Below are 16,039 nucleotides of genomic sequence, written 5' to 3'. Positions count from 1 at the left end.
CAAAAGTAGTAGTCTTACCCAGAATTTTTCTGGTACTATATTTTATAATACACTCTACAGCATTAAGTATACAGACATGTACAGCAACTACTATTTTATTTCTATATTGTATTTGAATTAATACCTTAAGTTAAAAAGAAAAAAAAAAGCTTAAGATAAATTCTAGAATTTAGGAACCCTAAAAGATGGAAGTCAAGCAGTCAAACAACCGCTTAAGTTTTCAGTAACAAGACATGCTAACAAATTTATTTGACACAACCTTTTGGCTAGTTTCTTTTTGCTTACAACAGCTGAGGTGACAATAGATGTTCCTGTTTCAGCAATTATTTTCAGACTTTACTGTCTTGTCAAAATTTTTTTCATGCCTTTTAACCCATACATCTTAAGTATCAGCACCAAAGCACTAATACAGTGTGCGGTTTACAGATTAAAAACTGCTGCATTTTGAATTCTGCAATTCAAAATACTAACTCTTAACTTTCAGGCTACATGGAGTCCATGTAGCACTCTCTCCCATGTCACTTGCTCCAAACACTGCAAGGACACACCAAAACTACTGGTAAGAACTACTACCTGTAGTACCTGTACTGATGATGACCAGAAACAGGCAGCTGTTCTGCCATCCTCAATTAAACTTAACAGACCAAATTAATATGTGCTACTGCAGTCACAGTTTTGCAGCTCAGAGGGGGGTGTGGAATATATCTCAACAGATGAAGCCATTTAACTTTGTTGTAAATTAAAGGCTCTATTGAATGGAGAATTTAGTGACAATAAACACACTGCGCTACAATTTACGAAGTGAGCGTGGTTACAGAACCTCCTACGCATGAAGCAGATGCCAAAGACCATGTTATTAATTCAAAGACACAATTATTAACCATCAATAAATGACATCATCACTACCAAAAATATATCTGCAGTCTGCCACTGTAAAACTCATTACTTGCTGAGTTCACATAATTTCATGTCTCCGTCAGCAAACACTTGCTCTTGATCCTTCTTTCACTGTCAAAAAAAATCTCATTTTAACTTCTCTAACTTCACCAGTGACAGGGACCACAATTTCTCTTACCTTTCAAAACCTGTACAAAACCAGACATCTGGGTTAAGCCCTAACAGAAAATATTTTCATCTCTTGCTAGCATACATGGGAATATCAGAAATGGAAATAGTTTATCAGCTCTGACATTTTGCATTAACTACTGTAACTGCTACACTGTTGGTCAATAGAATAAAACAGTAAACCTATGCACCTGTTCTTTTGCTAGGAAAAAGCTTACCAGATCAGAGGAATGCAAATGAGAGCCAACCCTCCAAATTCCCTCAACTCTACCCCCACTTCCACCAAAAATCCCACCATAAAAACAAACATGCAAATCCTCAACCAAGAAAAGTGTCTGTGGCTAGGGAGTTACCCAGCACCCCTGAATTATGAAGGAATGGCTTCAAACACTCTTTCTGACATCACTACAGATGGCCTTGAATATTTTATCTGTTTGGTAACTATGAAAAGTAGAAGCTTCAATACCAGCCAACATTTTTGCAGCAAATTCCTTGTTTAGACGAAGTGGTCAAGCCTTACAACAGTACCCAGATTCTACCAACACCAAAATTTTTTAAAAATAGAGAAGAAATATAACAGTCAATCTCCTCCAACACTGAAGAAAGCTCTTGTAGCCTGAGGATCAGCTGTCTGTTCTGTAGCTCTCACTACAAGTTTTCACTCTCCTCAGTGGAAGACATGCTCCCAGTGCCTTAGTGCAACTCCTTTGCTTGCCACAGTGCAGTTTTTGGGTACTTCTCCCCACAGCACATTCAGCAGCTCGTCAAGAAGGGGAAATGATCCTCCTACTCTTTAACAAAGCACTCCAATCACTCTTCATGGAGGACTTGACAGCAAAAACTAGACAGAACAGTTCCTTCCAACCACAACAACAAGAGAGAGATGAGTAGATTTTAATCACTGTATTACATGTGAGCAAATAACATGCCTAGTATATCATCTGGGGTCTCTAAAGAGAAACAGCTATGTACTGAAAACTGAAGATCAGAGTTGACTTCAGTGACACTTATGAAACATCATGTGTGAAACCTCACAAAGCCAAGAAAATTATCTTGAATGAACTGGCAATAGCAAAGCACCAGTCTGCTCATGCCAGAAAGGTAGCTTGCAAATAAAACTCACTAGCCAGGAATTTGTTAATACTTGAACTATCTTTAAAACCTTCATGTTTTTCCAGTTTTGAAAAGAAGGGACTATACATATTTTTGAGAGGCTCAAGTCTATTAAAACAAACTGGTTAGGAAACAGCCATGACCACCACCAAAGCTCACTAATTTCATATTCCAGACTCAACTACTACAGTACAATTATAGGTAATAAAGGCAGAAGGCACTAAAAAGGAATTCTGATGTTAGGACTTCGTTGCACTTTACTCTTTTGCTGATCATTCTGATTTTGAAAGAGTGAGTCTGGTATTACATTTGGCTGTTATACAGCTTTCCTTATATTCTTTAAGTGTGATGTTACCAAAAAATGAAGAAATAGGACCTCATAAACCTCATCTGTTTTTTCTGTCATTAGACATGGTAAAATCTAGGTAAGGCAATGTGCATCAGACACCTCTAATGAACCTGCATCCCAAGCAATAATCTCATAAGGGATGCTCTCCAAGCTGCAGATTATCAAACCACAATGATCAGCACAAGTATGGCTGTAGCTGATGCCAAATTTTGGAGCACAATTTCCCAGAGCAGTCACAGCTAGCGCTTTTCATTGTGAGAAGCTGGGATAGACACAGACCTTCAGGCAAACATGAACTATCAAAGCATGTAAGATTTTGCTCCTGATTCTTTGTTCCTGCATAAAAAGGTCAACCTACACTGATAAAAACCTGATACCATAACCTAGATGAGAAGATGCTAATTAACAAGGGTGAGGTGCCTGGTCGAATGGGTAAAGAAACCTGAGTTAATGTTTTCACTGCTGCAACTCAACTCTTTTCAAAGTCTGAGTTAGAACCTGCAGTGTATTGTAAGCATGTCCTTGTAACGGAATTCACTGCTGTTCCAGTCATCAAAGGGTAGGTTATTTTAACAATGGAAATAAGCTCTTGCAAATTTTGGGGAGATGAGGCCTTGAGTGACTGGCCCAAAATTGACTGGCAAAAATATGTAGCTACTCATTGTGAAGCAGATACAAATTGTGTAAATGCAATTTTGAAAAAGCAATTTTTTTTTTCTTACTGTACATAATTTATGCACCTCTGTAAAATTCTCACTTGATTTATGAAAACTGATAAAAATCTATTACTGAAAAGCAAAAGATATGAATTCAGCAGATATATTCTTCCTCTGTCATCCCTTACTCTTTCTAATGAGACTGGAGAGATAAATGAAGTCAATCAAAAGCTTCCTAGATGCATTTTGAAATGCTGGGAATATAGGTAAATATAGTCAATATTCAATTCCGGTAAATTCTCAAAATACATTTGAGAATCTGACATGTTTTCCCCCATGTAATTTTTTCATTTAGCATCTTTGTCAACTGCGGGACAATTGTAAAACTTGTTGTCACGCAACATATCAGAAGTGTCACAAGGGGTAAATCAGTATCCTGTCATACAGTTTCCTATCAGACAGGGGTGAATAACAGATGCCTAGAAGGCAGAAGAGTAATGTGGAAAGCATACAAAGTCATGTGCCCTGGACACTCTCCTAGGCTCAGGAACTTCCTGAACCAATGAAGATGGTTCTCCAGCCAGAAGATCAGACCGAGCAAGCTCCAACAATAAGAACTTGGGTGTTGACTTTGTAACATATCCAACTACTTTTAATTAAAAGAAACAAAACGAGCTGGTCTTACAAGGTTACCTCCAGAGACTGAAAGAGAATGCCTTTTGTGCCTCATTCTGAAGAAAATGCTAGTTTCCTTACTGAAAGGAAGCCTGCATCATGAACAAAAACAGAGAAATAGTGAGTACAGCATTCTTCCTACCTCACACAAAACCGGTAGAGTGACACATGCAAGTGGCTTCTACTCTTACCTGAAGTTAAGAGTAGCTGAAGTACATATATTTGCATTCTCAAACATGTCTCCAACTCAGAAAAGCAAAAGAAAACAGAAGGATTTTGGTTTTGTATACGTAGTACCTATATATTGGTTGTTTCTTAGTTTCCAGATTTCACTGACTTTTAACAGAGAGAGTTCTTTGACATTAGACTTGACAAAAAGTTGGTGTCAATGTAACATACTAAATAGAGCAAGTGCCCCATTTTAAGTTAGGAATCTAACTTAGATTCCATGCAACAAAATCACGCCTTTTCCAAACGGTTATCAAAACCACATATACAGTAGTAGAGTTTATCCAACCATGTCACCAAGTGTGATTGGAGTGAATCTAGGAGCGTAATGAACTTTCAGCAGCATTGTGCAGTCTAGCATTATATGTGAACAAAACCTGAGGCAGATCTGGATGAAATGTCAATTTACTGTCAACAATTTCTCACATTCAACAAACTCCAAGGAAAATGAAGTTTCCTTTAGCAACATTTCTTTAAGATTTCAACAATCTCAAACTCACACATTACAACTGTATCAAATGTACTGTGTAAACATTTGGATGTACATTATAGGCAACTTACTTTTAAGTAAATGTATGTAAAATGTAGGAAAAATAGTCATCTGAATAAAATCTCTAGTTGCTAAATTTCTTCACTGTTTTTTGTATAAGGGATTAGAGTTCATGAAGAAAACAGACCATTTTGCTAAATTTATATCAATCCTATATTACTTCAAGTAACTACCATGGCTTTAAGGATATAAATGTCTGCTGTATATCCAGTAGATGCAAACATTTAATCTATAGCTCAGGAAAACGTCCAATCACTAAATTGTTAACAATATAATTTCTCCATTCCCATGCTAGTCCTCCCCTAATTTTTACACCAAACAAGCCTTACAAGGGTATTAATCCGTTTACACTATACTACAGCACATTCATGATACACCTTCATTTTCTAAATATCCCCTTTTCATTTGTCTTCTTGTTCTTAGTTCATGTAATTAGAAGAATAACTGTAGGCAGTGCAGTCTAGATTCAAAGGGAGGTATATTAAGATAGGTTTAAGATAGGCTGTATTCTCCAGGTTTTTACCCATTCTGATACTATCCTGTCTTTAAAGCATGTCCCTTATGTTACTTAGAGTAATAAGGTCTCCACACCAGCAAGGTCTCAATATTTGAACATTGCCAAGCAATTGCTTTCAAGCCCAACTTAAGCCTTCACAGAATATCCTGCCAAATGCTTGAGTTCACAAACAAAAATACAAAAACATTACAAAAATCCCCTAATCAAAACACTTCAAAGGAAATGCAAAATGAGATTATTAATATAAAACTGAAATAAAGAACTTCAGTATACTGCCCTAACAATGAGAAAATTTTGTCTGAAAATGGGACCTTGCTCAAATTGAGTGAAGCAAGAACCTCCGTTCACCACAGAAGAATATGTTAATCAAGGATTAAAATATTACTGTAACCAGAAGTATAATTTCATACATTACCAATAATTTCTATGAAACAGGGGTAGGATAACAACTTCATCTAAAATATCTCCAGATTTGAAAATTTTTTTGATAAGCAGTTCTAGCTTATATTGTGGTAAAATTCTAAAATACTCAATACACAAATGCTCCATTATCAAAAGGTACCTCTATCAAAAAAATTTAGCTAAAGAACTTAAGCTTCACTTTTGATACTGTCAGAGCTGAATTACAAAAGATGAAGGCAATGTATTGAGATCTGTGAAGATCCACATTCTCCCACAAAGCAGGTGAAGGACTGAATAGAAACTGCCCTGTAAAAGCATTCTTCAGCCTTCATCCTAGGTGGCCATCTGTAAGATCTGAAGATATGAAGAGCTGGTTTAAACAGAGGAAGTCATATAGATAATGACTGCTCTGTCAAAATAGCCTCTGAGCAACCAACTCCCAAAGCTACGGAGAACAACATAATGATTACTGTTTGTAGGCTAGAACACCTCAGTTATTCCCATTTAACAACAGGGGAGAGTAACAGTTTAAAAGAGAATACAAAGAACAGAATGCTGGTAAAAAAAGTCAGCTAGTTGCGGAGCTGCCTTTAGGTGTAAGGTTTTTTTCTTGTTTTCTTTAAAGCTCTGAATCTCCGATACTGAAAATGTTGCAGAATTTGGTCCAGAAAAATACTGGTGTTGCTTCAGAAACACAAGAAAGAGACTTACACATTAAATACCCAAATGAGTATTCCACACTTAGTTCAAGTAGTCCCCTGGCACAGTGATATGGGAGAACCTACCTCAGTTCTATCCCATTCCCAGAGGCCTAATGTATACAGAGAACATTTGGAATCTCTTCAAGTGAGCTAAAGGTTTGCATATCCTAACATGCAGCATGCATTTCTTTTGATAAATGTGAGATTATCTGGACTACCTTCAAAGTGGTAGAATGTGGTTTGCTTTATATTAAAACAGCATTAAAAAAACCACCAACTGTTATAAACCAGAAGCAGAAGGCCATTGTAATCTCATCTCCAGGTGGAATACAGGAAGTCTGTCTACAACACATATTTATCAACTTAATGCTGGTTTTCATTTTCTGAGATCCTTAGATAAAGTAACTTTTATTAAAAATTATTCCTGTTGAAGTTGACATGTTTTTGAAATAACTGATTAAACCCACACACTCGTAGCACACCAAAAATGTCACAGGAAGAATGGCTTGACTTACAACTGAAAATAAATATTAGATCTTTCTTTAGCCTAGCTATGATACAGGCTGATAGCTCAGCATAAACATGAATTTGGAACTAGTTTGCTCTACTAAATGCTACATGCTACCTATTAAAAAATACCCCTCGGGTATCGTACTTACTAAGAAACTAAACATGCATTTTATGCCTTTTCTAAAATCCATTAATAACAGAGACAGAAAAGCCAGAATTTGAATGTGAAAACCCTGTCTGATTTAAAAGGCAAAAACTCAAAAGCTTAAATCAGCCTTATTTGACTTCCGAGGTGCTTGGCACCTGCAGCTTGTTCCCACCATAAGGCTGAGTTACTCAGCATTTCCCAGAGTTGGTTCACAGATTTTAAACTAAACTTTGGGGCTCCATATCTAAACTTTTTTGGCAACTTAGTTAAGTTTTAACAAATCACAAGAGGATTGCTGCCTGAGACTATAACCTAAATGACAACAGATGAAGTAATGATAGACAGCTACGAAAAAAACCCACCCAAACCAATGAAGGAACACACAATGAATCAAGATCTAACACACAGATTCCTTATTTTAATTGACAGAAGACAGCAATCCCTCAGTGCCGTTTGCATGTATGGTACAGTGCCATTCCCAAGTAAAAGATTTGTGCTACTTTTAACACAAATATATTAGATCTATACTATTTCTTCAGTGCCTTTAGCTTTGACAAGATCAGCTTATGTAAAAAGCCAAACTATAATGAAGAATGACCTAAAGTATTTATGGTACTGTCTTAGATCTACTTGTAGCAAGGGAGAAAAAAATCATCTTTGGAAGCCCACAAAACAAAAAAGCACATGTAGCTTTCTCCAGAGCATAAGCACACAAACGCTGGATAACCTTTAAAAGATATCTCAGAGGACATCAAATTTATTCATAGTAGAAAAAGGTGCATAAAATACAATCCCAATATCAAAGTCTGGAATTACTATGAACTGAATACTTCTACAGTTTTTAAAAGAAACTAACTTAAACTCAAATCAATAGGTAAGTTTACGATAGCTCTAACAAAAAGCACACTGCTCTACAAGTTTGAATTCATACTGCACTCAAATAATTTATTAACTATAACCTAATTTTCTTGTAGCAGAGATGCAGTAGACTAGGGCTTACCATGAGATAATTTGCTATTCAGTTTAAAAACTCAATATTCTCTTACCTAGGACCGGTTACTGACATCAGGAAGAAAAATAACAAAATCACACAACATCAAAAGCTAAAAGAAATTTTGAAGGAAAAAGAGGGGGCAGAGCAACTTACTCTGTCTTTAATCAGAAGTAAAGCCACAATTTTGTTAGACTGAGTACAAGTAAGTTCTGTAAAATGAGGCATTTTCATACAGCTTTGTTATCTAGTGACATTTACATTGGGGTTTTTTGTATAAAGCATCTGGAAAGCTACTCTGTGTAAGCAAAACACAGTTATGGCTTCTCTTCTTTTAGAAAGACACAAGTATACACCATGTCACTATGCAGGAGGTTCCCTGTACAACTCCACAGTCACCACACTGCACAACAGTCTTTCCACCAGAAAAAGGTAGTAAATTTTTATTAATAATTTGTGGCTTATGTGTAAATGAAACAACCTTTCATCCAGCAGCAGTACTGGCTGAGGATGGAGGAAGGAATGTTGAGCTAAGGCACACCTGGACTGTTCTCATTTTTCCAGGCTGAACTGGTAACAAAATGTTTGAAATGCCTTCACTACAGTTTGCATTGGTCTAAGTGTCAATGCACAGAGGTTCCATGAACACCTACTCCAGAACCACTTTTGATGGCTGGGAAGAAAAGAGACTGGAGCTACCTAAACACAGTAACCAGATCATGGTAAGCCAAGTTAAGACTGAAGTAGTTCTCAGAACAAGTACATTGGTGAAACATCTAGTTTCCTTCCTTCTTTTGTTTAATGGAAACAGCAACCAGCTGCAAGGTAGAGAACATAGAGCTAAGTTCCTAGAGGCTATTTGTATTGCTTGAGGCTGTATTTTCACAACTCAACATTACTGTTCTAATAACTGCAGATCCACAGTCAGTTTTTTTGCCACCAAAGCCATAGTAAAACTGATGTGCTAGAGTACATGCTCCCTGACACAGGTTATATTCAAGCAGAGGGGTAATCTCACCTCAGAACATTACATTCTAGACTTAAAACTGTCCACTCTGAATAGCAGCTGTACAAGTACCTAAATCATCAAAACCACAGCAGCTGACAGGTCACGACATGATGCTTAATGCTACATGATGCTGAGTACAGCAGCCCTCTGTAGGTCAATTACACCTACAATCTATTAATGCAATCTGTGTATACAACCTTCTCTATCAGCTTTAAATGCTGTTCCTATTCATTTTCTGGGGTTTTGTTGGTTATTTGTTATTTGGTTTTTGCAGTGGATGGCGGGGTTTTTAGGGGTTGTTTGGAGGCTTTTATGTTTGATTGGTTTTTATTTTGTTTTAATTTTCATAAATAAATAGATCAAAAGACTTTTCAACTTACTGTTCATGGAAGTCCAGCATTGGTGGCTCAAACCGGAGAGGTCGGCAATTTCCCCGATATAGGGATACACTGCAAAAAAAATTGAAATGCTATAAAAGATACTACTAAATGACACATTTTTGCTCCCTTCCCATCTCAAATAGCCCTCTCTTAGCAAAATACACTAATTCTAATAAAGCAATTAATTCAAAAGAAGAAACAAACAAAAAAAGCCCTTACCCAGTCAAAATACTGCAATTTTACAACATGATTATGCAGTGTCTCCAAGAAAGATTATGTAAGAGTACATATCTTGAAAATGGACATAATTGAAGTGTAAACCTCTCCTTTATATAGTGATGGCTGAGTGAAGCAACACACTAAAAAGGTTTACATCATCTTTCATAGCAATGTCCAAACATTGCAATGAAAGAGGTTTTGGATATTGTCCAATGTGTAACAGTAATTTACATACACATCCTGAGTTTCTCCAGCTACTTCTATACTAGTACATAAACAATCTTGAATGCACTTGAAGTTACTGAGGCCACATATGAGAAAACACCCAATACTGTTCAAAACTTGCAATATCCAGAACACAATGATTCTGCTCTGGAAACATTCCTCAGCTTTGCTTACACTAACCTCCCCCTGGAAACTCTTTAGGAAAATTCTAGTAGATGAAGGCCAAAACTTAACAGCACTCAAACAAGCCAGCAGTGAAGTCAACATTGTACCTAGAAGCATTCTCTACTACTGCTTATTTTATCAGTATAGTTATATAGAGCACAAGAGTTAAACCACAACAAAAAAAAAAAAGTAAAATATACAAAATGGTTTCATTGACCTAAACATTTTTTTTATTATTCAGAATGATGTGATTGTGATTTTGTATTCATACAAAAAACAAAACAGGGAGACAACAACATTAAAAAAATGGGGAAGACTAAAGAATAGTAATAATAAGATCAATGGCTCCTGAATTGCAAGACCAACAGCTTCTTTTTTTTTCTTCAAATGCTATTTTTTTCTGTTATTAAAACAGCCTTATTGGTTTAGATCCTTGTATTCTGACTTTGTATCAATCCTTGATGTCCAAAGACATCAAGAGCTGTGGCCACTTGTCCTAGGTGTGGAAAGCTACTCCACAAACCCAGTTCTACCCAGAATGATGCAATTCTGCCCCAGCATGGAGAAGCAGCCAGGAAATGGGACATGCACATGTGGCTTGTCTTATGAAAGCTGAGGCCTTGAGCAAAGATCAATCCAATTCAATCCATTGCAATTCCAGGAAAGCTAATTATTGATCAAATTCTGATGTCTTACCATACTTCAGAACCACTTCAACAAGGAAGCTATTTACAGGAGTAAAAGTTGAGGAATAGGCTAGGAAATCTTAATTGTATCCTTTAATCAAAATCAAATCAAAAGCATTTTAAATAAAATTACATTGTCTCAATGACTCTATGTCTCCATGACTAAAACTCTGAGACTGAATCTTCACACTCCAAGTATAATACACAAGCAAGCTAATCAATTTCCAGTGTTCTATGTTTGGATGTCAAAGCATCTTCAATGCTAGAGAGCCTAGTCACTAAAAACAGCTTTGTCCACATAAAAGTAATAAAACAGCACCGGGACAGGAGTGGGCTTAGTACATCCTGTCAGCCTAAGTATATACTTGAATGTGTGTGTATATATGCCATGTGCATGCAGATCACAGTACAACAGAAATGAAAATAAAAGAAGACACCAATAGGAAAAACTGTATTCAGGTCTACGGAAAAAAAATTAAAATTCCTGCTACTATTAAGTGTGGCTGTGAGACATTACAGTTTTCAAATAAGAGTGTGCCTGGGTACACCTTCTCAGGCTAAAGTCAAACCTCAAACTGAAGAACAAATACTCAAAAAAATGAAGTTTACAGAGACACTGGATGTAGGAGAATACAACTGGAAAACTATACTAGCAGTTAGGTTTCATAAGGATAAAACAAGTGACTAGTAATGTCTTCAGAGTTTACAGTCTAATTTTAAAAACTATTTAGAGTGCATTTCTAAATTAAAACGGTCAAAAAGCTCCTGTACCTCCAAGGTAATGATAAACAGAAACCACTCATCTTAGAGTGACCTTAAAAATAATTCTGTCAATTTCTTCCAAAATTAAAACTTTGAACAGTTAGACAGCACCTCTTTTGTGTTGGTAATTATTGGCAGAATTACATATAAATTCCTTTTATGGATAAATATTGCAAATATTTATAATATTTACAAAACTGATAATTACTATCTTTATTATCTTATTTTAAATGCACTGAAAACACTGTCAAGAGTAACTTGGCCTAACTTGAACAATCATGACATACTCAATTCTCCACATACACATAAAGGTTAGGCAACATTTTCTCAGGACACAGAGCTATATTATCCTGGAAAGCCAGTTGGACAACACAGATTTTAAAAATTTGTTACATTTGGTTAAAGTTTGGTAAAGGCAACAGCATCATAATGAATGCCAACTATTATAATAAAAGTAAGAACTGTAATAAGATTCAAATGGGAGCAAGCAATATAGGGATTCACAAACATTGCCTACTGAAGGGCCCAACATGAGTCAACTTGCAGCAGACAAGGAAATGATGATCATGTCTGCTCTGCTGGGCACTTGCTCACCGAAGGCTAGATACACCCATGGGTAGGGCAATTTTACAACATAATGACATGAAGTTAATTACTGTTGAATGCATGTAGAAATATGGCTCCCGGTCTTATATCACAATTTAAACATTTTTCCTTCCCTACCTCTCCAAGTTTTCTAACTTTTAAAGACTAGAACAACATGAAAAAGAAAAGATGCATCTGGAAGAGAGGACTGCAAATATCTGCCAGCAGACTAAGAACTGGCCAGGAGTCATCTGGAATCATAATTTAAATGTTCTCAACATCTTTTTCCTTCTGCAAGAATTCTGATTTTAAAAATGAGACTTGAGAGTGAACTACACACAGTCCCCAGCAGGATCATTATCCTCCCTGTTCCATCCATGCTGTATCTGAGTGGACATTTACCCCAATTACTAAGATACTGCTACTACCCAGATGCAACTCACTGAAGCGCACCTTCATGTCTCAATATTATTTGTCACACTAAACATGGTCAAAATAGCAATGCCTGCAAACACTGCAGCTGATATGGGCATCCATCTGTGCTGAGCCACAATATTCTTCTGTCTTAAGGACATTCTTCAGCACTTTCATAATGCTTTGCTGTTTATCAGAGTATGAGGCACTCAATTTTAGATAATCAATGCACATCTTTGAATTTGGAGATGAAGAAAAGGCTTGTCACATACTGTATTTAAAGATTTCTGCAAAGCTGGGCAGCAACTGTGTCTCTATATCCTCACTTTACCTTTCTAGCTGTTCTGAGATTTCTGTAGGAGTTGAATGCTCTGTGGAATCTTATCTGTAACATCTTTAATTGCTACTGCAGAAAATTCAAATCTAAGCATAATCCACATGTAATTTTTCCCACATTGCTTCAGCAGTTGTTTAAAGGGTTTTATTCCTCTCTTGTGCCATATATTGTAAAGAAATAAAGACAGTAGAATTAAGCTGTGAAACAACTTAATTCTCATGATTTTATTTAGCAAGAACTAAGAACTCTTAGAAACCTGCTACTTTATTTCCATTACCACAAAATCAAATAAAAGCATATCTAAAAGTAACTCTGTGAACCTCTAAAATGACAAATTGGCAAATAGTTCACACTGGGTACTTTTTGTGCCAGAATCCTCGAAAGAGCCACTGCAGAATTTTCGAGCTAAAAACGTTCTGTAAGTAAGCTGAGTGCACCCAAAACTTGTTAATATTTAAAAATAAGGCTGAGCTGCATATATCAGAAAAGATGTTTTAATTTTTAAAACTAGATTTTTTTTTAGAAATATGGGTATTAATCACAGGTTCAGTGAGAAAGTGAACTCCCACAAAACAACTGACCACTTCAGTATCTGGCAGAAGCTGCTGCTAAAAATGCAGATGAATAAAAAGACTAGCAAGAATTTTTTTATATAAACTACCCAGATAGTAGCTGGCTCAGATATGTCAATATTAACCTTATATCAGGAAAACACACTCATTACAGGCAAAGTTCAAAGCCAGCAATTCCCAAGGGGGAGTGTCTGGGGAAAGAACAGGGAGAAAGCTTGAATAGATGAACTGTAACTTGACCATAGGCATGAGCAAAACAAATTAAATTGCTAGCTCATTTCCCTCCTTCCACTTAGTGCTAAAAAGTAGAACAGAGAACTGAATAAACTGTCTAAATAGGGAAAAAATATTGGCAAGCTATACCAAGAAGAAGAAATAATCTTTAATAAGGACAAGGGAAGACAAGTCATCTAGAGAAGTTATGTATTGTTTCTAGCAATGCCATTGTAAAAAATCAGCTAGAAAAAAACTTAAAGGAAAGATTAATGCAAAACCAGTAACAGCAGTGAGACAGAAAAACAGAAAGCAAATTTGGTATTTGCTATGTAACATGACATCAGAGACCTGTGATGCAGACCCTCATCACATTGTGACTGAACTTCAAATAGGCTAGTACTCTTAAGTGGAACAGACTATTTATTTTCAGGTATCTAAACCAGTGTTTTAACAGAACACAGTCTAGAACACTGAAGTTTCCAATACAGAAAGTAACCTTCTTAGCCAAGAAATTAAACTTAAAAAATCCTGTAAGCAATCTAGTCCATGGCCTCAATCTCAAGAACTACCAAATTCAGTTGTTTTCTGGGAAACAATACTGCACCAAATCTATGGATGCCAATAGAGGCACTTTCCTTCAGCCATTGAGATTTCATGATTTAAACTGTAAGATACTATTTAATTTAAAGAACCTCCACAAGGTCTAGCTATATCCAAAACACAGAAATACACTGATCATTGTTATCTTTTGTTCAACTGTCATTCCTGTAAATTCATGTTCTCATACTTGCAATCTGACTGACATACTGCAGCATGTAACTACAGCTGTTTGCATTCCTGTCCACAGCTGCAGATTTCATAGGCTTTTCAAAACTTGCAAAAGGATCTTAAGCCCACAATTAAGCAACTATACACACAGTAAAATAAGAAATCATTCAAAATTGAAAAGTCTTTACTACATTACCTGAAAAGGAACAGAAAATAGGTTGTGGAAAAAACATAACTCTATTTACTGAAAATGTGCTCTGACAGTTTGCTCAATGCTACTTGTCCAAGAAACAAGCTTGATTAATACTGTTCAATGCACTCATTAAACAAAAAAGAATACCTAATGATTCTTCAGAGAAAAATTAGGGATCAGGACAAAAAGAGGCCACTTATTTTCCTTCTCAGGTATCATACATTCAGTAAAATGAATGTATGATACCTGAGAAGGAAAGAGGCAAACTCTTCAGTAACAGATTATGTCTTCAGGACCGGAGAGGACAACACAGGGTCATGGGTTGTCTAGTCTGGAGAAAAGGAGGCTCAGAGGTGACCTCACTCCTCTCTACAATCACCTGAAAGGAGGTTGTAGCCATGTAGGGGTCAGACTCCTCCCAGGCAGCCAGAGACAAGACAGGAGGAAATGGCCTCAAGCTGTGCTAGGGAGATTCAGGTTGGTTATTCAGAAAAAAATTATGATGTGGTTAAGTACTGTAACAGCCTCCCTAGGGAAGAGGTGACATCACCATCACAAAATGAGTAGATGTACAGCTCTGTGATATGGCTCAGTGGGCATGGTGGCACATGGCTGAAGGTAGGAGCCGGTGATCTTGGAGGTCTTTTCCAACCTTAATGATTCTATGATGGCACAAAGGAATGCGGGGCAGAATCTATCAAAAATAACATCAAGTTTTTCTTCAAAGAGTACATAGAGAAGTTTTGAAGTAGGCAAACTTTCTCCTCAATAAAAGAAACTACAGAAAAAAAATTTTAAAAAAATCTACAAGCAGACTTCCAACTTCATTACACAGAATTACTCTGTGGTATATATTACAAAGTGAATCAAAGAATTCTTCAGTTTTTTATTCCACGTGCGAAGCTTCTTCCTCAAGAAGAGCCATAAAAATGATCAGAAGGACAAAGCACCTCTCCTACAAAGACTGGGAGAGTTGGGACTGCTCAGCCTGAAGAAGAGAAGGCCCTGAGGTGCCTTCCAGTACCCAAAACAGGCTACAATAGAGGTGGAGAGGGACTTTTCACAAGGTCATTAAGTGCTAGGACAAGAAAGAAAGGGCTTTAAACTGAAAGAGGGATGGTTCAGATGAGATATTAGAAAAGAATTCTTTATTGATAGGATAGCTAGTGACCCAGCCCCTGGCAGAGGGATGGAACTAGCTTATCTTCAAGGTCCCTTCCAACCCAAACCATTCTATGATTGAGCTGTTCAATATTAAAAACTATCTCATATTTTAGTTTCATTTCCTCTGTATGAGAAAAATAATTGGAAAAAAAATCACATGGTTTGTATTTGATCTTTTCTACATTAAACCATTACTATTCTTATGAAAAGTATCACAAATTTTATGATTAAAGTCTGTATTAAACTTTTAGAAAGATGCTTACCTTTTCTGTTGATATGAACTGAGGCCTAAAGTTGTCTCAGTCTGTAAAAGAAAAAAAAAATGAGTTTAAGAGGCCAACAGCATTATACCACCAGCAAGGAAAAAATCCCAACCTAACAACCTGGCAACTGCAACAAGTGAGTAAATCAGAGCTTGAAAACAAGAAGGACAAGTTCT

At 36.5% G+C, this 16,039-nt stretch overlaps 1 protein-coding gene across 1 annotated transcript in view; it reads right to left on the bottom strand.

Moving 5' to 3' along the window:
• The window catches only part of TMEM131 (transmembrane protein 131), a 94,016-nt gene that overhangs the window by 46,894 nt on the left and 31,083 nt on the right, over positions 1-16,039 (bottom strand). Inside the window, exons 3-4 of the mRNA XM_030234209.2 lie at positions 15,864-15,904; positions 9,295-9,363 (exon numbers count right to left, since the gene is read on the bottom strand). Coding sequence (XP_030090069.2) covers positions 9,295-9,363; positions 15,864-15,904 — 110 coding nt within the window. The remainder of the gene's footprint in view (positions 1-9,294; positions 9,364-15,863; positions 15,905-16,039) is intronic.

This window comes from Serinus canaria, chromosome 1, assembly GCF_022539315.1.
Source record: "Serinus canaria isolate serCan28SL12 chromosome 1, serCan2020, whole genome shotgun sequence".
NCBI lineage: Eukaryota > Metazoa > Chordata > Aves > Passeriformes > Fringillidae > Serinus > Serinus canaria.
This window is presented reverse-complemented; position numbering and strand designations above follow the sequence as displayed.